A 25,209-nucleotide genomic window follows, 5' to 3' on the forward strand; every position below is an offset into this window, starting at 1 on the left:
GCATTTTAACCCTTTAACGCCGAAGCCACTTTTCACCTTCCTGACACGGCCCATTTTTTCAAATCTGCCCTGTGTTACTATAAATGGTTATAACTTTGAAACGCTTTAACATATCCAAGTGTTTATAAAACTGCTTTCTCGTGATACATTGTGCTTCATGTTAGTTGAGAAGTTTTGGTGGTGTGTTCTGCATTTATTTATGAGAAAATCAGATATTTGGTGAAAACCCTCTCAGGTTTCAAGTCACTTTGAAAGGCCTAAATAAAAGTAAAACCCCATAAATTACCCCATTATAGAAACTACACCCCTCAACGTACTTAAAACAACTTTTATGAAGTTTGTTAACCCTTTAATTGTTTTACAGGGGTTAAAACATAATCGGATACAATTTTGAAAGTAAATTTTTTTTGGCTAAATTAATGTGTTTTTTTTTTTTTAAATTTACAAATTCTCAGTGGATAAAATAACAAAACGCTCCACAAAATTTGATTTGTGTATAACAATACCCCATATGTGGTGGTAACCTGCTGTATGGGCACACGCCAGGGCATCGAAGGGAAGCTGTGCCATTCAGAGCAGATTATGCATTGTCACTTTTTATTGGCTATACAATCTTTACTTTTTTGGCAATTTGGACATATAAGGGCTTATTTTTTGCAACATGAGATGCACTTTACAAATATTTCATTTTAGTGTGTCATTAGCTTATTGGTGAGATTTTATTAACTCTTGAATGCATGGGTGAAAAGAAAATTGTCAATTTTGGTTTCCTTTCTTTTTGTATTTTTTGGGGTCGTACACTGTACACTAAAAATGCTATATTATCTTTATTCTATAGGTCACTACGATTATGGTGATACCTCATTTATATCGTTTTTCATTTATTTTTACAATTTTACTGGAAAAAAACTAATATAGAGGAAATCTCATTTGTTTTTGCATCACCCTCTTTTTGGAGACGTAACTTTAATATTTTTTGGTTGACAGAGCTAGTTTAGGGCTTTTTTTTATGTGTTGAGTTGTCCTTTCAAGTGATACCATTTTGGCGCACATAACTTTTTTTGATCACTTTTTAGAACATTTTTGTGAAGAGATTTTATGAAAAATGTACATTTTGGCGAGTTTTTCATGTTTTGTTTTTACGGCGTTCACCGAGAGGGCGCAATCATATTTTCTGAGTTATTGTATGGACTGTTACGGACGCGGCGATGTTTGTGTTTAGGGGACTTTAACTTTATTTAATTAATTATTTTTATTAAAAAATGTTTTTATTCAATGTTTTAAACTGTTTTTATTCACTTTTACAGTTTAGCTTGAACAAGCGATCCACTGATCGCTCGTTCAAGCTCTTCTTCACATTACACAGTGTAATGCAGATGTATTACACTGTGTAATGTAACACACTGAGCATGCTGCACATGCTCAGTGTGTTACAGCTGGGTCCTGCCAAAAGGACCCGGCACACGGAAGAGGATTGCGTAGCCTCGGGCACTAGCAGTCCCGGGGCTGCGATCGGAGCCACCCCCCCCCCAGTGAATGCCCCTAACACGCCGCGGTCAGCGCGACCGCGGCATGTTAGTGGTTAACACCCGCAATCAGAAAATTCTCCTATCGCGGGTGTTAGAGGCGGGTGTCGGCTATAATATATACATATATGTTACGTAGTAGTGACGTAGTAGTACTGCAAGTTGCGGGAACGCACCTCCAGTGATGCAGTACTACTAAGTCAAATGTCGGGAAGGGATTAATTAAAAATTATCTATTTTCACTCAAGCATGCGCAGACAGTTTACAGTCACATCTGGAAGGCATCTGACTGCGGGAGGTAGCTCCGGGGCATGAAGCAACCCCGGGGTGCCCAAAAGAGGATCGGATCCCCAGTAAGTCGCACAGTTGATCCAATTCCTACACTAAAGACCCTTACATGCCGCGGTCATGCTTACACTTGCACTTGGAGCCGGGTCTGATCGCGAGTGTCAGAGCACGGTGTCAGCTGTAATACACAACAGACAGCTGCTGCTTCTGGTGCCGGTTCCATTTGTGAGCCGGAGGCCAGAAGCAGGACGGAATAGAACGCCCTGGTGCGGGAAGTATCTTCGCGCAAGGACGTACTGTTACGTTCAAGTGCGGGAAGGGGCTAGTTGACAGCAAAGAAATGTTTGCAGAGAACCATAACAAAAATATTGATTTATAAATTGAAGCCCAGCAGACTCCACTGCAGCTGGTCTAGGGCTTGCAGTCTCTTGCTGCTTTAGGTATAAAACTAACAGTCTCAATGCTTTTCTTCACCCTAGTAGATCAGGTCCATCATCAGGAGACCAAAAAGTATTTAGATAGAGAATGTAGATTCCTATCTAGTTATTAGAGACAGCCAGACACTGATGGTGTATCTGGCTGTGCAGAGATATGTACCTCACTAGATAAGGTTCTGCTGGAGCCCTGACAGTGGATTTCAGTAGAAGTGTATAAGCTTCATGCTCAGCCCCACTTTTTCCTGCCTACCTGGATGTCCCACCCAGGATGCTGTTGTCACACTGAGGGGCAGTCTGTAAGAAGGAGCCTGAGCTGGGAGTGTAGGAAGGAGATACAGAATCTATTATTGGTTATTGCTAACTTAAAAGATATCCATAATAGTTCTAGTCCTACTTCCAAGCTGCACACAGTAAACCAAACATTACACATCAAAATACAATCAAACTGTGTCAATGATGCAAAGGGTGTACTCTGATCCCTAAAAAGGCACAGTGATTACTTGATGTAAATGATATATAGTTGGGTATTGTGAAAACTCAAAATGGGAATCTGAAGACACTGTTTGATCACAGTGTTGGTAAGAATCACCTCATTGTAGGAATGTGCATCACATAGCAGGTAGCATTATCCAGGTATTTTATGAATTGTAGACATGCTGTACCCAGAAATATATTCTACCCCTCTAATGTATAGTCTTCTATGCACTCTTCCTATGTGATTAACCCCTTAGCGCTCCGCGCCGTAGCTGTACTGCGCAGCTTCCGACGATTAGCGCTCAGCGCAGTACAGCTACGGCGCGAGCGCATAGGATTTTAGAATTGTCACCACGTCTCGCGACGTGGTGACATCGGGACGAGACTTGGGTGACAGAGGCAGGAGGAGTTCCTGTCTCCGTCACCCGACCAATCAAATCGGTCCCGCCCGCCGATCGCCGTGATTGGCCAGTCAAACCTGACTCGCCAATTACAGCGATTTTGGGCTAAAAAACGTGGTTTTAGCCCCTTCCTCTTCCTCCAGCGGCACCATTTTGGTTTGGTATCGCTGGAGAGAGGAGAGAGCGTTACTGTGTGCACCAAAATACACTTTTACACTATAAATAGTGTTCTGATCCTTATCTGATCCCTATTGTTCCCTACAAATTCCCATCCCTATCTGTTTTTTCCTGTGTCCTGTGTGTTCCCTGTGTGATCGCCTTGTGTGATCCCACGTGTCTTCCGTTTTTCCCTGTCTGTCCCTTCTGAACCCAAACGCACTTTTCAGTGCGCTGTGTTAGCGTTGTTCTGCACTGGACGCACTTTTCAGTGCGCCGTGTGAATAGCACTGCACAGAATCTTTATCAGTCTTAGCGGTAGTTAGTTTGTCTTAGGGCAAGCTAGGTGCATTTGTAGCGCCTTTTTGCGCGGTGCACATAGGTTTTTTTTCGGTGCCTGGTAATATTTTTTTCCAGAGCGCCGTAGGTGTACCCGTACGTAGCTACTTTTTGTGTGTGCCATCTGTGCGGCTGGTCCGTGTGGTTTGGTGTGCATTATCTTTTTTTTTGTGTGCTATCTGTGCGGCTTGTCCGTGTAGTTTAGTGCGCATTATTTTTTTTGTGTGCTATCTGTGCGGCTTGTCCGTGTAGTTTAGTGCGCATTATTTTTTTTGTGTGCTATCTGTGCGGCTTGTCCGTGTAGTTTAGTGCGCATTATTTTTGGTGTGTGCCATCTGTGCGGCTTGTCCGTGTAGTTTGGTGCGCATTATCTTTTTTTTTTTTGTGTGCTATCTGTGCGGCTTGTCCGTGTAGTTTAGTGCGCATTATTTTTTGTGTGTGCCATCTGTGCAGCTTGTCCGTGTAGTTTGGTGCGCATTATCTTTTTTTTTTTTGTGTGCTATCTGTGCGGCTTGTCCGTGTAGTTTAGTGCACATTATTTTTTGTGTGTGCCATCTGTGCGGCTTGTCCGTGTAGTTTGGTGTGCATTATATTTTTTTTTTGTGTTCCTGCTAGACGGTTTATCCGTGTAGTTTGGTGCACATTATCTAATTTTTCTAGTTCTCTATTTTTTTTGTGTGCAATGTCTCAGAAGACGTACACCGTGTTGGAGGCATATAACATGCTTGCCTCTGACACCGAGTCAGCTAGTGGGGATGATGGTCCCTTTTACCTATCATCATCCTCCTGCTCATCTTCCAGTGACCTGGAAGGACCCCCAAGAAGGCGCCGTAGGGTTCCAGGGACTTCTGCTGGAGAAGTGCCTGGGACTTCTGCAGGAGAAGTGCCTGGGACTTCTGCAGGAGAAGTGCCTGGGACTTCTGCAGGAGAAGTGCCTGGGACTTCTCCAGGAGAAGTGCCTGGGACTTCTGCAGGAGAAGTTTCTGGGACTTCTGCAGGAGAAGCGTCTGGGGCTTCCACTGACCCCACATGGGTAGCCCCAGATAATTATACCCCTCAGGTCCCTGACTTTTTGGGCCATCCTGGAATTAACTTTGACACGACAGGGCTCAGAGCTGTGGACTTTTTTAAGTTTTTTTTTGATGAGGCGCTGCTGAATATTATTATATTTCAGACAAATCTCTACGCTGCACAACATATTGCCCAAAACCCCACGTCCTTTTATGCACAACCCTACAGGTGGACCCCTGTCACTGCAGCAGAGATGCACAAGTATTGGGGCATAATACTCCTTATGGGGATAGTAAAGAAGCCTTCAATCAGGGACTACTGGAGCACAGATATACTGTACCACACCCCCATGTTCCGCATGGCAATGAGCAGGATGCGCTTTGAAGCCATCCATAAGTTTTTGCACTACACTGACAACACACAGTGCCCACCCAGAGGTGACCCCAGTTATGATCGGTTATTTAAGGTCAGGCCCATATTAGATCATTTTAGTGCCAAGTTTGCCCAGGCATATACCCCCGCCAAACATGTGAGCATAGACGAGTCCCTAGTACAATTCAAAGGGAGACTTCACTTCCGCCCGTACCTGCCCAATAAGAGGGCAAGGTATGGTGTGAAGATGTATAAGCTGTGCGAAAGTTCATCAGGGTACACATACAAGTTCAGGATATATGAAGGGAAGGACTCCACTATAGTGCCCCCAGAATGCCCCCCCTTCCTGGGTGTTACAGGGAAGATAGTGTGGGATTTAGTGCACCCACTGCTGGACCAGGGCTACCACCTCTACCTGGACAATTTCTACACCAGCACCACCCTGTTCAAGTGCCTCACTTCCAGAAATACTGCGGCATGCGGCACTGTACGCAGAAATCAGAGAGGTCTCCCTAAGTCGCTGCTTGGGCAAAAACTTAAAAGGCACGAAAGCAGGGCACTATGCAGCGACTCTGTATTGTGTGTTAAGTACAAGGACAAGAGAGAAGTCCTTGTATTAACCACAATACATGAGCACACCACCACCCCTGTACCAGTACGAGGTGCCAGTACAGAAACCCCCAAGCCAGACTATATTTTAGATTATAACAAATACATGGGAGGGGTGGACTTGTCTGACCAGGTGCTTCAGCCGTACAATGCCATGCGGAAGTCGAGGGTGTGGTACAAGAAGCTGGCCGTGCACATGATGCAGATGGCATTGTTTAATGCCTATGTGCTGCATCGATATGCCGGCCAGAGGGGAACTTTCCTGGAATTTCAAGAGGTGGTAATAAAGTACTTTCTTTTTGGAGACCAGGAAGGGGGGAGTGCTAGCACATCTGGAAGTGAGGCCCCATCACGTATTGTACCAGGGCAGCACTTTCCAGGAGTAGTTCCCCAAACAGCCAGCAAGGGAAGGACACAGAAGAGGTGCAGGGTGTGCTCCAAAAATGGCATTCGGAAGGACACCATTCATCACTGTGAGACATGCCCAGAAAAACCAGGGTTATGTATAAAAGATTGCTTCCGAATTTATCATACATCCCTGGATTTTTAGAGTACCCTGTTGTTACCCTGACGCACAGCTTATACATCATGCCGCATGCCGCACCTTCCCTTCTAAGCCCTGCCATGTGCCCAGCCTGTAGATTACTGTCCCGTATGCTTTACCCGGGAAAACATGCATCATGATTTTTAGGGTGTTTGTCTCCCATGGCAGCAGCTGGGCACAAAATGACATAATGGATATTTTTTACTATGCACTATCCATTATGCACTTTTTCAGGGGTCCACCTGTGGGGTTAAAATGCTAACTATACCCCTAGATTAATTCATGGAGGGGTGTAGTTTCCAAAATAGTTCTTAGGGGTTTCTACTGTACTAGCCCCTATTGGCATCTACAAATCTTTCATGATGCCAAAAAGAAAAAAAAAATTTACAATGTCTGTGCTCCAACAAGTTATTCCCTTTTGAGCCCTGTCGTGTCTCCATCCTACAGATTATTGCCTCCTATGGGGTATTGCCCTAACCGGGGTAACCCGCAGAATGATTTTTGATGTGTTTTTCCCCAGTGGCATGAGTTGGGCAAAATACTTTTGTCACTTCAATGGCATATTTGATAAATTGCAATACAATTGTTTCTCTGCACTACTCACTTTGTATTAAATTTTAGCCAGCACCTTAGGGGTTAAAATGCTCATACAAGCCTACATACATTCTTTGAGGGGTGCCCTTTCCAAAATGAGTTCACTACTTGGGGGTTTCTATTGTACTGGTACCTCGGGGGTACCCCCCATTACCAATCTAGTGAAAACGAAGCTTGAAAACCTAAATTGTGCTTCTTTCTTCCTGACCCCTGCCGTGTGCCCAGCCTGTAAATTATTGGCACATGTGTGGTATTGCTGTATTTGGGACAACCCGCAGAATGATTTTTGGGGTGTTTGTCTAAAGTGGCATGGGTTGGGCACAGTACACGAGGCACTAAAATGACATTTTTGAGATAAAAACACAATTTTTACTCTGCACCCTTTACTTTGCATTCAATTTTGGCCAGCGTGTTGGGGGTTAAAATGCTCATACAAGCCTACATACATTCTTTGAGGGGTGCCCTTTCCAAAATGGGTTCACTACTTGGGGGTTTCTATTGTACTGGTACCTCGGGGGTACCCCCCATTACCAATCTAGTGAAAACGAAGCTTGAAAACCTAAATTGTGCTTCTTTCTTCCTGACCCCTGCCGTGTGCCCAGCCTGTAAATTATTGGCACATGTGTGGTATTGCCGTACTCGGGACAACCCGCAGAATGATTTTTGGGGTGTTTGTATAAAGTGGCATGGGTTGGGCACAGTATATGAGGCACTAAAATGACATTTTTGAGATAAAAACGCAATTTTTACTCTGCACCATTTACTCTGCATTCAATTTTGACCAGCGTGTCGGGGGTTAAAATGCTCACCACAACCACCGATAAATTCTTTGAGGGGTCTAGTTTCCGTAATGGTGTCATTTATTGGGGGTTTCTATTGCACTGGCACCTCACGGGCCCTGCCAACATGACAGGCCACTCCAAATCCAAACGTGTGAAAACGGAGCTGGAAAATCAAAATTTCACTCCTTCTGTTCTCATCCCTACTGTGTGCCCAGTCTGTAAATTATTGGCACATGTGTGGTATTGCTGTACTCAGGACAACCCGCAGAATGATTTTTGGGGTGTTTGTCTAAAGTGGCATGGGTTGGGCACAGTATATGAGGCACTAAAATGACATTTTTGAGATAAAAACGTAATTTTTACTCTGCACCATTTACTCTGCATTCAATTTTGACCAGCGTGTCGGGGGTTAAAATGCTCACCACAACCACCGATAAATTCTTTGAGGGGTCTAGTTTCCGTAATGGTGTCATTTATTGGGGGTTTCTATTGCACTGGCATCTCACGGGCCCTGCCAACATGACATGGCACTCCAAATCCAAACGTGTGAAAACGGAGCTGGAAAATCAAAATTTCACTCCTTCCGTTCTCATCCCTACTGTGTGCCCAGTCTGTAAATAATTGGCACATGTGTGGTATTGCTGTACTCGGGACAACCCGCAGAATGATTTTTGGGGTGTTTGTCTAAAGTGGCATGGTTTGGGCACAGTATATGAGGCACTAAAATGACATTTTTGAGATAAAAACACAATTTTTACTCTGCACCATTTACTCTGCATTCAATTTTGACCAGCGTGTCGGGGGTTAAAATGCTCACCACAACCACCGATAAATTCTTTGAGGGGTCTAGTTTCCGTAATGGTGTCATTTATTGGGGGTTTCTATTGCACTGGCACCTCACGGGCCCTGCCAACATGACATGGCACTCCAAATCCAAACGTGTGAAAACGGAGCTGGAAAATCAAAATTTCACTCCTTCCGTTCTCATCCCTACTGTGTGCCCAGTCTGTAAATTATTGGCACATGTGTGGTATTGCTGTACTCAGGACAACCCGCAGAATGATTTTTGGGGTGTTTGTCTAAAGTGGCATGGGTTGGGCACAGTATATGAGGCACTAAAATGACATTTTTGAGATAAAAACGCAATTTTTACTCTGCACCATTTACTCTGCATTCAATTTTGACCAGCGTGTCGGGGGTTAAAATGCTCACCACAACCACCGATAAATTCTTTGAGGGGTCTAGTTTCCGTAATGGTGTCATTTATTGGGGGTTTCTATTGCACTGGCACCTCACGGGCCCTGCCAACATGACATGGCACTCCAAATCCAAACGTGTGAAAACGGAGCTGGAAAATCAAAATTTCACTCCTTCCGTTCTCATCCCTACTGTGTGCCCAGTCTGTAAACTATTGGCACATGTGTGGTATTGCTGTACTCAGGACAACCCGCAGAATGATTTTTGGGGTGTTTGTCCAAAGTGGCATGGGTTGGGCACAGTATATGAGGCACTAAAATGAAATTTTTGAGTAAAAACGCAATTTTTACTCTGCACCATTTACTCTGCATTCAATTTTGACCAGCGTGTCGGGTGTTAAAATGCTCACCACAACCACCAATAAATTCTTTGAGGGGTCTAGTTTCCGTAATGGTATCATTTATTGGGGGTTTCTATTGCACTGGCACCTCACGGGCCCTGCCAACATGACATGGCACTCCAAATCCAAACGTGTGAAAACGGAGCTGGAAAATCAAAATTTCACTCCTTCCGTTCTCATCCCTACTGTGTGCCCAGTCTGTAAATTATTGGCACATGTGTGGTATTGCTGTACTCAGGACAACCCGCAGAATGATTTCTGGGGTGTTTGTCTAAAGTGGCATGGTTTGGGCACAGTATATGAGGCACTAAAATGACATTTTTGAGATAAAAACACAATTTTTACTCTGCACCATTTACTTTGCATTCAATTTTGACCAGCGTGTTGGGGGTTAAAATGCTCACCACAACCACCGATAAATTCTTTGAGGGGTCTAGTTTCCGAAATGGTGACATTTTGGGGGGGTTTCTATTGTACTTTTACTTCAGGGGCTCTTCAATTACACTGTGGCACCACAATATATTTGCAGCCAAATTGGCCTTCCAAATTCCCAGTATCGCTAACTCTGTTCTGGACATCGCTGTGCGGGGAAACAGCAGCTGACATCCACATGTCTTGTATTGCCGTACTCGGAAGAAGCAGGGCAAGAAATTAGGAATATATATTTACCTCAAATTCCTTCTGAATGTATCCATTTTAGGGCTAAATTGGAAATATTGAAATCAAAAATTGAAATTTCAAAATTTCCACTCCATTTTCATATGCTTCCAGAAAAATAACTAAAGGGTTAACAGACTTCTTAAATGCTGATTTGAATAGGTTGAGATGTTAGGTTCATAAAATGGTGTTACTTGTGGGGGTATATAGTACAGAAGCCTTTATAGGGCACTTCCAAACTGAATTGATCACCAAAAAGTTCGCATTTTTCAAATTTCAAGAAAATCTGAGAAGTTGCTACTAAAACTTCAAACCTTCTCACATCCATAAAAAAAATGGAAACTTAAAACAAATAATGGATATAAAAAGAAGACCAATGGCAAAAGGTTTCTATCAAAAAAAAATTTGTGGTATCACTTTTTGTCTAAAAAGTATAACATTTGAAACTTTGAAAATAGTCATTTTTTTCAAATTTTTCCAAAATTTTTGAATTTTTACCCCCCAAAAAAGGAACGGATCACCGAAATGACACTACTAACATAAACTACAATGTCTCACGAGAAAACAATCTCAAAATCACAGAGATATCTTAAAGCGTTGAAAAGTTATTACCACAGGAAGAGACACTGGTCAAATTTCAAAAAAAAGTTGCGAGCCTTAACCTGCAAACAGGCTGCGTCCTTAAGGGGTTAAACAAAACAATAGGTAATGACGAGAATGTCATTGGATCCTTGTCAGATGTAAAAGAAATAAAGTAATTCAAGCCACCTGGCTTGCCTGTATTAAGGCAAAATGCCCACTAAGCTTCTTTTTGGTGTATCCGTTTGTCCCAGTCAACCCATCTTGGTGATGGACGGAGCCATTCAATACCTTGGAACTTCAATAATTTAGAGTCACCATTGTGATAGGTCCAAAAGTGCTTGGCTAAGGCTTTATCCTCATTGCGCCTGATATTGCCCACATGATCAAATATTTGTGTGCTGAATTCTCTAAAGGTCATACTTACATTTTAGGGCAGGGACAAGTAGCCAGATAGACTACCCCTGCAGTATGACAGTTAATACCGTAAATTCCTTGTTTGTGTATGTAGACCCTGTTAGCACACTTGTGAAGTCCCTGGATTTATGTATATATTTACAAGCCATAAAAGTGCCACATTTAAATGAGGCAGTGAGGCGATGTCAGTCCAACCATGTACCCCTAGTGAAAGATGACTGTGAATAGTCTATCTCTCAAATTTCTTCCCCTTTTGAATGTGTACAGTGCTCAGTGGTCTTGTCACAAATGTACAGATCCTGTTTAAGTATATGTCATTATTTTTATGTCCGTGGCTTCTTTGTAATCATAGGTTCCAATGAAGCATACATCATGCTAATTTATAGAAACATTGAATAAATATGTTGAGGGATATCCCTGCCGTATCCCCATACATCATGTTATTTTATAGAAACATTGAATAAATAAGATGAGGGATACTTACTATATTATCAATATACTTATACTATACTATCGATATTTACATACACATGACACTACAGTGTTCCATCATGTCGAAGTCCTTGCCTGTTTAAATGCTATCTTTATGTCACAGGCACCCTCGCGATCCATGTCTCGGATCCCGGGTGCAACCATGCCCCCCGAACTGCTCCTGCTGTCACGTGCACCCCCGCAATCCTTGTCACAGATCGCGGTTGCACCCGTGCCTTCCGTGTTGGCCTTGTTTTTCAGGCAATGGACTTACCTCTCCATGCTCCCGCTCCCATCCAGACCTTGTCCTGCGCGCATCCCCTCTCCCTAGGGTGCATGCGGTAGTGCTCAGAGATTTAAAGGGCCAGCGCACAGGTGATTGGCGCTGGCCACTTCCGGGTCTGTATTTATTCCAGCGACTCCCATCATTCCCCGACGGTTCTTCAACCCATTCCTCTGAAGAGAAAGCCCTCCTGTGTATCCAAGCGTTCCTGTGTATCTAAGCGTTCCTGTGTCTCCAGCGTTCCTGTGTGTCTCCAGCATTCCTCATCCTTATGCCAATCTGTTCCTGTGTTCCTGATCCGTGTGCCAGCTTCTGTGTTCCTGACGTGAGGCCTTATGTGCCTTCCTGTGCTGATCTCCCGCTGTCACTCCGGGTACGTACTGTGTGTTGCTACCTGTATTGTGCACCTGTGAAGATGGTGGGCTCTGGTCCCAGGTGTCGGCTAGTACCATCTCCTGCGGTGGTCAAGAGAGTCCACAGACTCTGAATCCTGACAATAAGATCCGGCCATGGACCCCGCCAAGGAGCCACGTCAGATACTGGCTGAACTTTCCGGGGTTGGCGCCCGGCAGTCGCTGCTGAGGCTGCCCAAGGAGAACTTGTAGGCCAAGTTGCTTCCGCTCTCCAACAACTGCTTGACTACTCCTGCGGCAGTTCCAGCGACTACCCCTGCGACTTCTCCTGTCATCCTGGCTTGTCCACCAATACCAGAGCCTAGGCTAAGACTATCTATGCTTGATAAATACATTGGTGATCCTAAACTATGCAAAGGTTTCATCACACAGTGCTCGCTGCACATAGAGTTAATGCTACCTCAGTTTGACACTGAGCGCTCCAAGGTGGCATTTATCATCAGCCTCCTCCCCGGGAAGGCTCTGGCCTGGGCTATTCCTCTGTGGGACAGGAGCGATCCAGTTACGGCCACCCATACTACTTTCCTGGCTGTATTCAGGTTTGTGTTTGAGGAACCTGCATGAGGCTCCTCAGCAAACTTACACCAAGGAGACTCATCTGTGGTTGATTACGCTGTCAAGTTCCGCACTTTGGCATTTTATCTATCCTGGAACGACACAGCCTTATCTGTGACCTTTAGGACTATCTTCACGGGTTAAAGATGCATTGGCCACCCGTGATCTGCCGACTACTCTGAGTGGTCTCATCACCCTGGTCACCCTGCCTGTATGGTGCCAGTCTATAGCCAGTCTTTAGCCATAATTGTTTAGCTAATTTTGTAATCCATAATTTGGGGTTTCTAAATAGTTGAGATATTTATGCAGAAAGGTGCCTATCTGCATTCTATTATAATTTAATGAGAAATGTATTTGTAGTGGCAGTTCCAGTTTCAACTGAAATTTGAGTGAGTGTCAGGGCTGAGAGTAGAATTTAGCGTAAAGGTGTCATCTTACATAGGTGGACAAAGCTTTCTATAGCAAACTGAGAGAAATTTTAAGTGCACCCCGTGACGTAACCTGAGAGTGGGGGTTAGTGTAAGAGCTCTGATTATCACCAACATTAGCTAAGAAATTATAATGTAGTAATGATGTAAATGGAAAATTCACTACTAGCTGCAGCATGTCTATGATTAACCCTATGCTTCACTGTCATTCACCTCCTCCAATTCCCCCTAGTTTTAAGGTTAGTGTTTTTAGGTTGATCTGACACATTTTTGAGCTGTCAACCCATCTAAGCTTTCATGACAGATTTAATAGACAGTTCAAAGCAAGTGATTAGAGGGGGCTCACAGGTTGGTGCATATTGTTTGGTGCATATTGCAGCAAACACCCACCGGTAATACACCGATCGCAGGTGTTAACCCTGCGATCGCCTCTGGAAAATCGGCCATCAGCCCTTGGGTGCCATTATGTTGGCACTCCTAATGATGTCATCAGGGAGCAGCATCTGTTGCTACGATAGCCTCAGGTAACACAAACACCCAAGGCTGCCTCGTTATACGCCATCTATTACAATGTTAGATTTCCACATTGTAATAGATGATGTGGAAAGTCCCCATATACTGCCATACTGTAGGATCAATCAGACAACCTAGGGTTAAAGTACCCAAGGGGTCTGAAAAATAGTAAAAAAATCATAAACATGTTAGCTATCGCCATGTCCCAAAATGTCCTATTTGTCAAAATATAATAACGGTTATTCCCAACATTTAACCCTGTAACGGAAAATACCCCAAAAACCTGAAACTTTAATATGCCATTTTTCTGCCATTTTGAAAAATATAAAATATTCAATAAAAAGTGATCAAAAGGCTATACAGTAATCAAAATGGTAGCATTGTAACATCATGAAAAGTCGCAAAACATTATACTACACACAGCCATAGGCACTGAAGTATGAAAAAGTTTTTATCACCAGAACATGGCAAAATGAAGATTTTTTTTTTTTGTACAGGAGGTTTTAATTTTTGTAAATGCAAGAAAACATTATAAAACCTATATAAATTTGGTATCAGTAGACATGCCATTTGGAGAGCACATTGAAAGCCGTAAGATCCAAGCCCACAAGAAAATGGTGCAAATGCTTTTTTTCACCTATTTCACTGCATTTCACAGATTTTTTTCCCACTTCCCAGTACACAGAATGGAATATTAAATATTGTCCTTAAGAATTGAAATTTGTTACCCAGAAAACAAGCCATAATACAGCTATTTCCATTGAAAAATAGGAAAGTGAAAAATGAAACAATTAAAAATGAAAAAGGGCCTGGTCATTAAGGGGTTAAGCCTCACTGGTGAATCAGGACTGGGTCTTTGACTCCCAAGACCATGGTTTCACTCTGGCATGATCATCTAACTTCAGTCCACTTAGATTCAGCAAAACTGTTACCAATGTAATCAATTTTAAGCCTTTATATATCTCCCCAACTAAATCTTAGTGGCCCATGTTTATTTCATGGAGAGCAGCTTCTTCAACATCACATCTCCGGCAGCCTTAGTTGGTGCTGGCTGGTGAGGATGGTTACATTTCTTTACATTAAATTAAAAAAAAAATAACAAGCTTAAAACATCAATACAATTAAATTACTAAATTAAAAGTATTTAAAAAATAAACCAGGAAAAGACAGTGTTGAAAATTGCTGAGGTTAAGCCTGATTTCATAGTTAAGGGGTTAATGTTAATAGGAAAGTAAATATAAAATGTTCCTATGCAGTACTGTATAAACAATCCACTGAAAGCTCCAGTATGAACAAACCAACAAAGGAAATGCTGGACATAGGGCATTCTGAAGCCAAAAGAGAAAAGCCTGACTGGGAAAGCATCAGAACTCTTTGAAGTAAGGGAGATAAGCAGCTGCTACACAGCTCTGACTCTACTTATCAAATAAACTTCAATCTGTGTAAACCTGTTTTTCCTGAATTGTATCTTTCTCCTATCTATTTATCAATAAAATGCTACAATTTTAATCTCTTTGAGAAATGTTGGTCTACATCTCTTGCTTCCATAGCATTGTGCAACATCCCCCACCGGGGCATAGATGCATGCCGGGTTGGTTCAGTTGGAACTGAGTCCAAGAGGTGGAAGCTGCAGTTCTGGGCTTAAAGGGAACCTGTCACCAGGAGACCCATTGTTAGCTCTCCCCCAGCCCCCACAGAGCATAGTACATACACTGCCAAAGTGTGGGGGGGAAACTGCTCCTTTCCAGGCCCTCCCTTTTGGCAACTGCCTGGTCACACAGCAGATGCTAATGAAAGGTACAATATAACATATCTTTTTTTCTGTAAAACCAATTTTTTATACAAAAACACTTTGGCAGTGTATGTACTATGCTCTGTGGGGACTGTGGGAGTGCTAAAAATGGGTCTCCTGGTGACAGGTTCCTTTTAAGTCTCAAGACTTCCCCTGTGTTCCAGGCAGTAGGCCTGAGGCGATAGTAGTTCCTGGGATTGATGGCTGGGACAGCAGGTGTGCTGCTCACACTGGCTCCTCACTGAGACCAGACTGAACATGTGCTTCCACCTAGCAGGGGTTTTTATACTCCACTTGGTCAGGTGGTAGCACCTCTCCAATCACACTCCAGCTTTCATAACAGAGATTATCATTGGATACACTAGCTAACTGTTGCCTTTCGAGGCAGTATCTACAGCTGCAATTACACAATACCCAGGTCCTAGAGCCGTCCTAGAGGGTTCACGACTCCGCCTAACAGCTCCTGACCTGGAGACGGCTCTATTCACAACTACCAGCCTGCCTATGAATTGGCAAGGGTGTTGCAATCGTTAGCATTCATTCACTTCTCCATCTAGCTACCAAACCATCCCACAAGAAGAAAAAGTGTGCACCAACTTTTAATTTTTTTGCCACTTAACACAGCCACAATTCCTGGAATGAAAGGTGGAGTACACATTCTATTTCCTGCTCATCACAGTGAGCAAAACGGTGGAGAAAGTTTTTTCGTTGTCCTAAGCTTCCTTCCAGTTAAAGATGACTGACATAGAGAGGCATATTTATTAAACTGGATGCACCATTACAATGTACATATACCTGAATGGGCAGTACAAGAATCTCTCCAAAGATGTTTTTATAACTAGGCCTGTAACCAGGACAAGGGGGCATCCTCTGAGCCTAGAGGAGAGGCGATTTAACCAACATAGACAAAGATTTGTAACAGCAGTGAGACTGTGGAACTCTCTGCGGTAGGAGGATGTTATGGCGGACTATATGTACATGCTCGAGAGAGGCTTGGATGCCTTTCTGCACAGAAAAAACATTTATTTAATTCTTAAAGGTTGGTCTTGAAGGACTTGCGTCTTTTTACAGCCTTATATACTATGATACTATGGGGTCATCGCTATTTTTCGTCGGGTTTCCCTAATGTTACTGATTTGCGCCTATGTGTTTGCACCAGTTTTGGCTGCACTGTGTCTGCAGCAATACTCTGCACCTAGAGGGGTGTTCTGTTGCCTTCTGACACATTTATGTCGAATTCCGACATAATTTTGGTGCACGGCCATTAAACTTAGTGCACCAAAAAAACTGGTGCACTGAGTTTAGGTGCAGGTATACAGGGTATGCCAGATTATGGAAGGCTGTGCGCCGGAATTCAATAATGTATTGCACTCTGCACAATAGTGAGGAAAACATTAAAAAATCACAATTAATAAATGTGCTCCATAGTGTTTTGCCTGCACTAATATATATATAAAAGGAAAATCATTTTGAAATAAGTAATGTAGATGATTGTAAAACAAATATTTTTTTATCCTATGGACCAAAACATGGAGAAGAGTAGGATATTGTTGAAGCTATAGGTATTTTTTCCTTTGTTTTGCTAATTTCTTTTCAATGATTATTTACACCATTTTAGAAATGTATGTCCTTTTGATCACTTTTTATTAAAATATTTATGGGAGGCAATATTATGGTAAAAAGTGTTGATTCAAACATTTGGATGCTTTTTTCTGTTATAGCTTTCATGGCAGGTAATACATGTTTTTATAATTTGATAAATCAGACATTTTGGGACACTAGGGTACTCGAACTTGGGAGGGTCTAGTTGCTCCTCCAAAATACTGCAACTGTGTTATAATATACAGGAGTTACCAGGAGCCCGTGACCCTTCTACATAGACCCTTGATGTTGACCAGCCCAATAATTTTGTGTTGTGTGGTCCTCAAGGGGTTATAGTAAACAGTAGCGTTGCTACGGTGGTAAAAGATCCAGGACATGCATGTGTATTGCACCTTCAGTTGTGCCCAAACTGTACATAACCCCCTCATCTTGGGCCAATAACAGCTACTTATATACAGCTATAGACAACAACTACAGCTATGACGTGTCCTTGGATTTCAGTTGTTCTCTATCTTCTCCATTAGGACCAGCATCACCATGTCTCCTCTTTAGACACGTGTCCTCCCTGTGGAGTTTATGTTCTTCATTGTTCTCAGTGTCTCCAAAATACTGTAAGGTTGCATTCACATGTGGTGTTTTCCTCGTGTTTAAACAATGTAAAACAGTGGATGCAAGGTCCCTTAAAACTCCCAGTAGGAAATTTTCCCACAGCCCCCAGTAATGTCACCACAGCCCACACTAAAAAATTTACCCACAGCCCCTAATAATATCCCCCTTAGCCCTGGCAATGTCCCCACAGCCTCCAGTAGTATTGTCCACAGCCACTGTATACCCCATAGCCCATGTACAGCCCACAGTAATGTGCCCACAGTCCCCAGTAATGTCCCCACAGCCTCCAGTAGTATTGTCCACAGCCACTCTATACCCCATAGCCCATATACAGTCCACAATAATGTTCCCACAGTCCCCAGTAATATCCCCCAAAGGTCCCAGTAATGAGCCCACAGCTCTCTCAATGTGCCTCCTCCTCACGCAGCATTGATAAAAAAAAACACTTATACTCTCCGCTGTCTTCCCTTCCTCTTCTTTCTGTGCACTGCTCAACGGGGCGCTGTGATGTCATCACCCCATGTCTACTGCTCCCGACACTGTGAGCTGCCAGAAGCAGGAGTCTCTGTGTGATGGTCTCAGTATCTCCTTCTCTCTGTAGTGGAGAACGGAGCTGATTCCCTTGATAGTAACCATATACAATTCTCCTAAAAAATATAAAAATCATGAAAGAGTACTGCTGTAGATCCCTTTAATTTTTATACTGAAGTAGTTTTCAGTATATAAAAGGCATAAAATAAGGGAGGCTTATAAACAGTAATATTTTTATGCCATATAACAGGTTCTGTAACAGTCAGCTATACATATTGTTACACAATATCAATATGTTGAGCATACGAAAAGATATTACATAAGAGAGTTACCCTGACTGTGAATTCTTTAAAAGAATAAGGCACTGAGTAGGGTTAAAATATCATATTGCTACAGGGCAAGGGTTAATGGGTGAAGTACTGATCCCTCCGCCCTTCTCTTTCCCCAAACAGTTTATATCACCATTCATTGTTGCATCATTTTGTAACCCCAGCCCCGGTGATCTCTGGTCGGAAACATGAAAAAAATGTTTACTGTAACGTGCTTCCCCCGGCTATCAAGAAAGTAAATAACACATTCTGCTTTAAGTGAACTTCTCATGTTCAGTGACTCAGATCTGGGGAAGGGGGGTAGAGAAGAAAAAACTCACCGTCAAATTGCTGGTGATAAGGGTTAAAGACCAGAGTATAAATAGGTCTCCTCTCCTTCATTTTTATCATTAGGAACGTGAGTCTAAACTAAGAACTAGGTAGACTAAAGGCACAGGCATTTTCAATTTCTTGATAGGTATAATAAGAAACTTTATTACAAGCATATTTATTTGACTTTTTAAAAAATAATTATTTCATTTGACAATTTAAAACAGAATCTTTTTTTGTACTATTTTATATTTTTTTTATCTTGTGGCTATAATTTTTCAGAATTAATATAAAGACTTCATATATTGTCATGGACTACTGCAATATAATGAAAGGAAAGCAATTTGCCTTAAAACAAGTATTTTTAGTAAAGGGTTTTTTGTTTGTTGCATTGGCACTAAGTAGATCTGAAAGGGCAATCGCTAGCCCTATTAGAGACAACAGTCCGATTCTTGGTTTTGCAGACCAGGTTCGCATAAGACATCTTTATGCAGATAATGAGCACACACATCTACACCTCCAAATCTCCTCTGAAGGAAAAGTAAGTGGCACCAAGGAGAAGAACCAATATAGTAAGTATATGGTAATCTATCATTCATTTACATCATTGTTTAACTTCTTTTTCTTGGTCATCTTGATGTTTTAGGTGCCTGTATATATTATTTTGAAAATTCAGGTGTGAATGTAAAAAGTTCCAATATCCCATGTGTCACTGGGTTTCAGAAAGCTGAACCTTGATATGCTGCTTGGAGGAACCTTGCTTTGTTGAGCTGTTGAATGCAACTCAGCAACAAATTGTCATCCAAAATAAGGAAACATTTTTTATTCCTTCTAAAATGAAGAATATCAGCAGACACCCCTATAAAGATTCTGGGATACCAAGCTAATTGCAGTCAAACCTGAATATTGACTCCACATTCTGGTTAGTAGTCTGCATCTCTGTTGGTAATTTAGAACTTGACATTATGCCTACTTATGGAAGAGGTGTGAATTATACTTTCCTTTAAAATTAATAGTTTTCACTGATCAAAATGCTGGCACATGAAACTAGTCTTTTGTTTAGAAAATTTCTGATGCTCATGATGACTCGGCAGTCAGGCTATGAGCTCTCTATGAATTAAGTTCTTTACTAAACATCCAGACAGTATAATAATTTTTGTACCATCAAAAAAAGGTAATTAAAAAGACATACTAAATAGCTGTATCAATGAATCATATATAATTATCTGTGATATATATATATATATAGTGGTGAACAGTTCATCTCATAACATACAGTAGACAGATAAAGTCACTGATCAAAGCGCTCTAAAGGAAATAACCAAAGATTCAAAGGTCACTGTTCATCTAATTGTATTTATGGTGCTATTTGCTATATCATCAGCATTACATCAGACACATTACATAATACACTCCTAAAGTCCATAAAATAGTAAGTTAGTCACATGAATTAGTTAAAGTATAGCCAGGATTGAGATATGCAGAAACTTGCATAAATAATAGTAGTTTTATGATTATAACCTTACATGGACACTTAGCTTTCTGCCTTTGAATGCTACACATTAATGCTAGGTGTAAGGTTATAACTGTGTGCTAACTTGAGGCATGGCCGTCATGCCAGTTCAGTCGGAAATGCAGTCAATCAAATGGATGATCTTATATTCCACTGAAAACAATGGGGCCATGTGCTAGCCGTGAAAAAAATGTGGGACTATGGCTAGCACATGGCTAGAAACATGGTCATGTGCATGTAGCATAAATTATAATTCTCCTTTCTCACAACTATCAAATATACCACTATGCTAACTGTTGGTATGCTAACCAACCTACAATTCTTTGGTCTTGTAGCTGTTGGGATAAAGTTATATGAATATGTTACATTTAAAAGGTGTTGTCTCATCAAACTCTTAAATAAAAAAAGTTGTCACCGAGCTGTAATTTCCCCCCTCGCTGTGAGAACTGTAGGGGACATATAGAATTGAATGTTGCTGTAAGTGACTAGGTCTCCTTATTATATGTGATCTTGGCAGAAAGTTGTATATAGAGTGGATGAAAGAAAGGGTCAAAATCTCAGGACCACGGTCAGTACCAGTGTTGTATGCAGGAGGTCTCAAATCAGGATAGGATATTCTTGTTTCATGTTAATCCAGAGCTAACATTACATGAATGTAATCATCTCATCTATTGGGCAGTGTCAGTTTTACAATTTACAAATTTATATAATTTTGACCTGTATTTTATAACATTGCCCTCATCTGAAATATAGTAATGTCCTGATGCAGCATTTTTTTTAGAACTAAACAATGTTTTACCCTTTAGGTCTACTGGAAATCAAAGCAGTAAAACCAAGTATTTTGGTGATTCGTGGAATAAAAAGCACTCGCTATCTTTGCATGGACTCCAAGCATCACTTGTATGGATCGGTAAGTAGATTAAAGTGAATTAAAAGTAAATAAGGTTTGCATTGCAGTACAGTAACTAAATATCATTAATGACAACATAAGCGAATGTAAAAATGTTCAAATTGTCTTCCATCTTTATATATGTGTAGAAAATTAAACAGTGACTCCACCATCCCATTAGTGATATAAGGCCAGTTGTTATGTTCTGTTGACTGTAATGCTGAGCACTAATAACATGTCAACATTCATAAAGAAAGGAGCTCACATTAGCGAGACCTAAATGATTTGGGGTCAAAATCTGATACAAAGACCTAAAAATTATATTGATAATCTCAGAAACTATATGAATGCTATATAAAATCTACCACTGTCCTCACCGCCATCAGTTAGCAAGGCAACCAGTGACCACCATTTACATTGACTCCAGATTCCTGTGGCTTATTGTGCCACTCATGTCCTATATTAAGTAGAATTGTCCTCAGTGTTACTGGACTCTAGGGAGAACAGCAGCAACAGGACAAGAAAATCAACACCACTTTATCGCTGGGGAGTCCTTTACAATATGATGTGTCAAACCTTGGTGTAGATTATAAGAAAGTTAAACAGAAAGTATTCAAACTCTAGAGAATACATGCAGCAGTAATTGTTGCTATAGCTGTTTGTTTTAATGTTTTTAGGCTATTCTATTGTATAGACTTTTAATTATTGAACCTGTTATATGGCAGACATGTTAAATGTATTGATCTTTAAAGCTGTTTTATCTCTAAATCTCTGTGGAAAGTTTTAATGTGCATTTAAATAAAATTGAAAGGTTTTATCATGTCCCACATTAAATACTGTATGTTCAGGTTATTTTAAAAATTAATTTTCCTTTTTCATATTTATACCACCAATTGTATAGACACCTGTGTTTGTCATCCATAGTAATGGACAGTTTCTACATATTCAATTACAAGTTGATATCCAGTAATTATGTGTTGCTTGGATAGCAAGGATGTAATGGCCATGGCCCCCTTTAGATCAATATTTTTATATTATCTGCATGTTTTTGGGATATAATAATTAGTTTTTTTTATCAAAGATTTATGGTGGTTGTTCCTTATTGTGTCTACTCTCCTGAATTATATCCTGAGCTAAATTAATGTATGATAAAATCAAAGTTCAACTTTGATATTCTAAAAAGCAGATTGGAAGATCATTCAGTAGAGGAGATGCAACAGCTAGTCTGAATCATTAAAAATTCTATTGAATCAAGTAGACCATTGAAATAACTAATACATTAATAACTACAATGACGTGCTGCTCCAAAAAAAAAATTGCTTTGAAGTCAACATTCCTTTATAAAGACGAGATTTACAATTCCATCATATGCTGTTGTGATTTAAAATATTGTTACCCTTAGCAGAAAAATGTTGTAGACATACACTATAATAAAGAATTAAATTATTACTGACGCTTTAATCAGTCCTGTTACTTTGTCCCCGTGGAGGAGACACAGGACAGAAGATGGCCACTGGTCACATGTCCACATCACATGACCTGCGCCTACCTAGGCAGGTCATGTGATCACCACTACGTTTGGCTGTAGTTGGTTGGTTGCAGAGCATGCAGTATGGCCAGTGTTGTGATGAGGCGTCATCTCAGTGAGGCAATTTGCAGTGATGGCAGTTACACACATCATTACCATGGTGACTGGGAGCAGAACATAAGAGGGAGGAGAAGTTACTGAGAACTAAAAGATCATGAGACTTGTAGTTTCCAGTGGCGGCAATCTTGGAGATAATGCAAACAATCTAAGCTCCATTTTGTGATTAATGACATTGAGTTTTATTGTATTTATTTATAGCACTATGGGTTTATGTATCAGAAGTTCATATTCCCGCAATACCCCTTTAACTGTTCATTTACGTGATACAGATCTTTAATTAAACTGCAATTTTAATGCACTTTTTGTTTGTTGTCAAGCACTTGTTTCTTCACATAATGTATAGCTATTCTCTGATTCTCTGTACATCCAATGTCATAATCTTTCTCTAATGTTTATTTTAACAGATAGTTTATAAAGAAGATGATTGCAATTTTCGTGAGGTGCCTCTATCAGATGGCTACAACTTTTATTACTCAGAAAAACACCCAGCTCAACTCACCCTCACCCCAACAAGAGGAGGGCACCCATCAAGCAAGCTGGTCCGTTTTATTCCAATGGAGAGTTCTATTCCCTTGGAATCCTTGTTTGCAGAAGATTATTTTTATGATCACAGACCTGGCAGCTACTTAGACATCGAAGATCCGCTAAGGATGATAGACAGGTCCAACATCTTCAGTCCAAGCCTTGATTCATAGTCACGGAAGAAACTAATTCAAAAGAAGAATAGTTTGCAACAAGAACATGGTTCTTCAGTTGATCTTAATTTATTGAACTGCAGACAAGAACACTTGCAGAAATCTAGACAAGAAAAAAAGGAGAACTAACGCCGAAACGAGTATATCCTGTGGTTATAGCATATAGCATTTATTATCTTTTATGTTTATAACCTGACCAAAAATAATTAAGATGGAATCTCAAAATGAAAAAGATTTTTTTATACAGGAGGTCCTAGTGCACTACATTGATAATTCAAAATATACGTGTCAACTAAAAAAATTTAACTTTTTCATGACAATTGAAAACAAGATTGGAGAACGCAATGTAGTGCACTTATTTTAAGTTTTAGATGATCAAGTTATTACTTATGTGGAATTTTAGCTTATTTTTTATATTAATGTAAACATAAGATCTTCACCTCTTGCAAATCTTATTATCAAAGTAAAAATGCGTTGGAAGAGATGTATCAATCTGGCTACGCCACAAAACTGGAGTAATTTGCACTTAAAATGCTGTACATCACACCTACTGAAGGTTTTAGACCAATTTTAGGCTGTTTTTCTGACTCCAACGAAAAGGGGAGATGTCTGTGCCAGAAATAACCCATTCGCAAGAAAATGCAGTCCGTGCGTCAGCAAATTCAATATTGTGCTACAGCAAACTAGACCAATTAGGTCTCCCCAGTTTTATACTGCAGCAGATTAATCATCCAGCACCAGACACAGTGATAAATCTGACACAGCAGAGAACTGTCTAGTTCTACTCTGCACTGGTCTGGTCTCCCGAACATGAATACATCTCCCCTATAGTGTGTATTTTTCCTTCAAATGTGGCCTGTGGCTTTTATTTTGCAATGCCACAAATCTGTACACTCATTCACTCTAAAGTCTTGTTTGCACATTGCGATATTTTAAGGAGTTTTGTTCCATACTGTAAAATATTCACTATAGCTTAAAACAGAAGGAAAAACTCCAATAAACACAATAAAAACAGATGCAAACAGTTGCAAGTGGATGGAAATCCATTTTACAACTATCATTTAATAAAATGTTTTGGTTGCTTACTTTTTTATGTGCTAAAAATGAAACATATCTTTTTCTTTATACACAGTGTATGCCCCACCATTCCCATCTGTTTGCATTCCTTTTTACTGTTTCCGTAAATGTAGATGACAATAATATGTTGTGAACATTGTCAACAGTGCTGAAGCTAATGTGTATGTACATTTGTACATAGTAATACTTATGTGTATGTACATTTGTATTACTTTATTATTTATTTAAGTATCTTATTTATTTATTTAGTTACATTGTGTTTGTCTTATTTATTAGATCATAATGTACAGATATTTTTTATTTATTTAAATAAAAAATTGTCTATTTATCAAACCTTTTGAGTTTTATGACATACTGTTTATTACATTATCACAGCTTTCTCATGGTAAGGATGAACTCTAATGGAATGTCAATAAAGCAATCTTCAGCTTTAAGTAAACATTTTCAGCTTATCTTGAGGTCTTTGCATACAGTTAAGGACTCATTTTTTCATTCCGTATATACTCGAGTATAAGCCGAGTTTTTCAGAACAAAAAATGTGCTGAAAAACCCCACCTCGGCCTATACTAGAGTCTATTAAAAAAAAGTGTACTCACCTTCTGATGCTCCCCCAGTAGGTCCTTTTCTAGCCATCGATGTTCTGGCTCCCGTCGGTCGAGCTGTGATGCCAGCGACTCACTGACATTCTAGTGTGTGCGCCACCATCGGCACACACTATGATGTCAATGAGCCGCTGACATCACGACTAGAGCGACGGCACTGCACTGAG

At 40.8% G+C, this 25,209-nt stretch overlaps 1 protein-coding gene across 1 annotated transcript; it reads left to right on the top strand.

The window, feature by feature from the left end:
• Positions 1 to 18,736: 18,736 nt before the first annotated feature.
• Positions 18,737 to 24,663, top strand: FGF21 (fibroblast growth factor 21). Its single transcript, XM_072113374.1, has 3 exons — positions 18,737 to 19,190; positions 20,938 to 21,041; positions 23,073 to 24,663. Exons 1-3 carry the CDS (start codon positions 18,929 to 18,931, stop codon positions 23,361 to 23,363), a joined length of 657 nt encoding a protein of 218 aa, XP_071969475.1. The 5' UTR covers positions 18,737 to 18,928; the 3' UTR covers positions 23,364 to 24,663.
• The last annotated feature ends 546 nt before the right edge of the window (positions 24,664 to 25,209 follow it).

This window comes from Engystomops pustulosus, chromosome 6, assembly GCF_040894005.1.
Source record: "Engystomops pustulosus chromosome 6, aEngPut4.maternal, whole genome shotgun sequence".
Classification (NCBI taxonomy): Eukaryota; Metazoa; Chordata; class Amphibia; order Anura; family Leptodactylidae; genus Engystomops; species Engystomops pustulosus.

Excerpts from the sequence above, each read along its gene's own strand:
- FGF21 (XM_072113374.1), top strand. The coding sequence starts at position 18,929 with ATGGACTACTGCAATATAATGAAAGGAAAGCAATTTGCCTTAAAACAA. Across the intron at positions 19,191-20,937 it reads CAAGGAGAAGAACCAATATA|GTCTACTGGAAATCAAAGCA; the intron begins GTAAGTATATGG and ends TTTACCCTTTAG. Across the intron at positions 21,042-23,072 it reads AGCATCACTTGTATGGATCG|ATAGTTTATAAAGAAGATGA; the intron begins GTAAGTAGATTA and ends TTATTTTAACAG.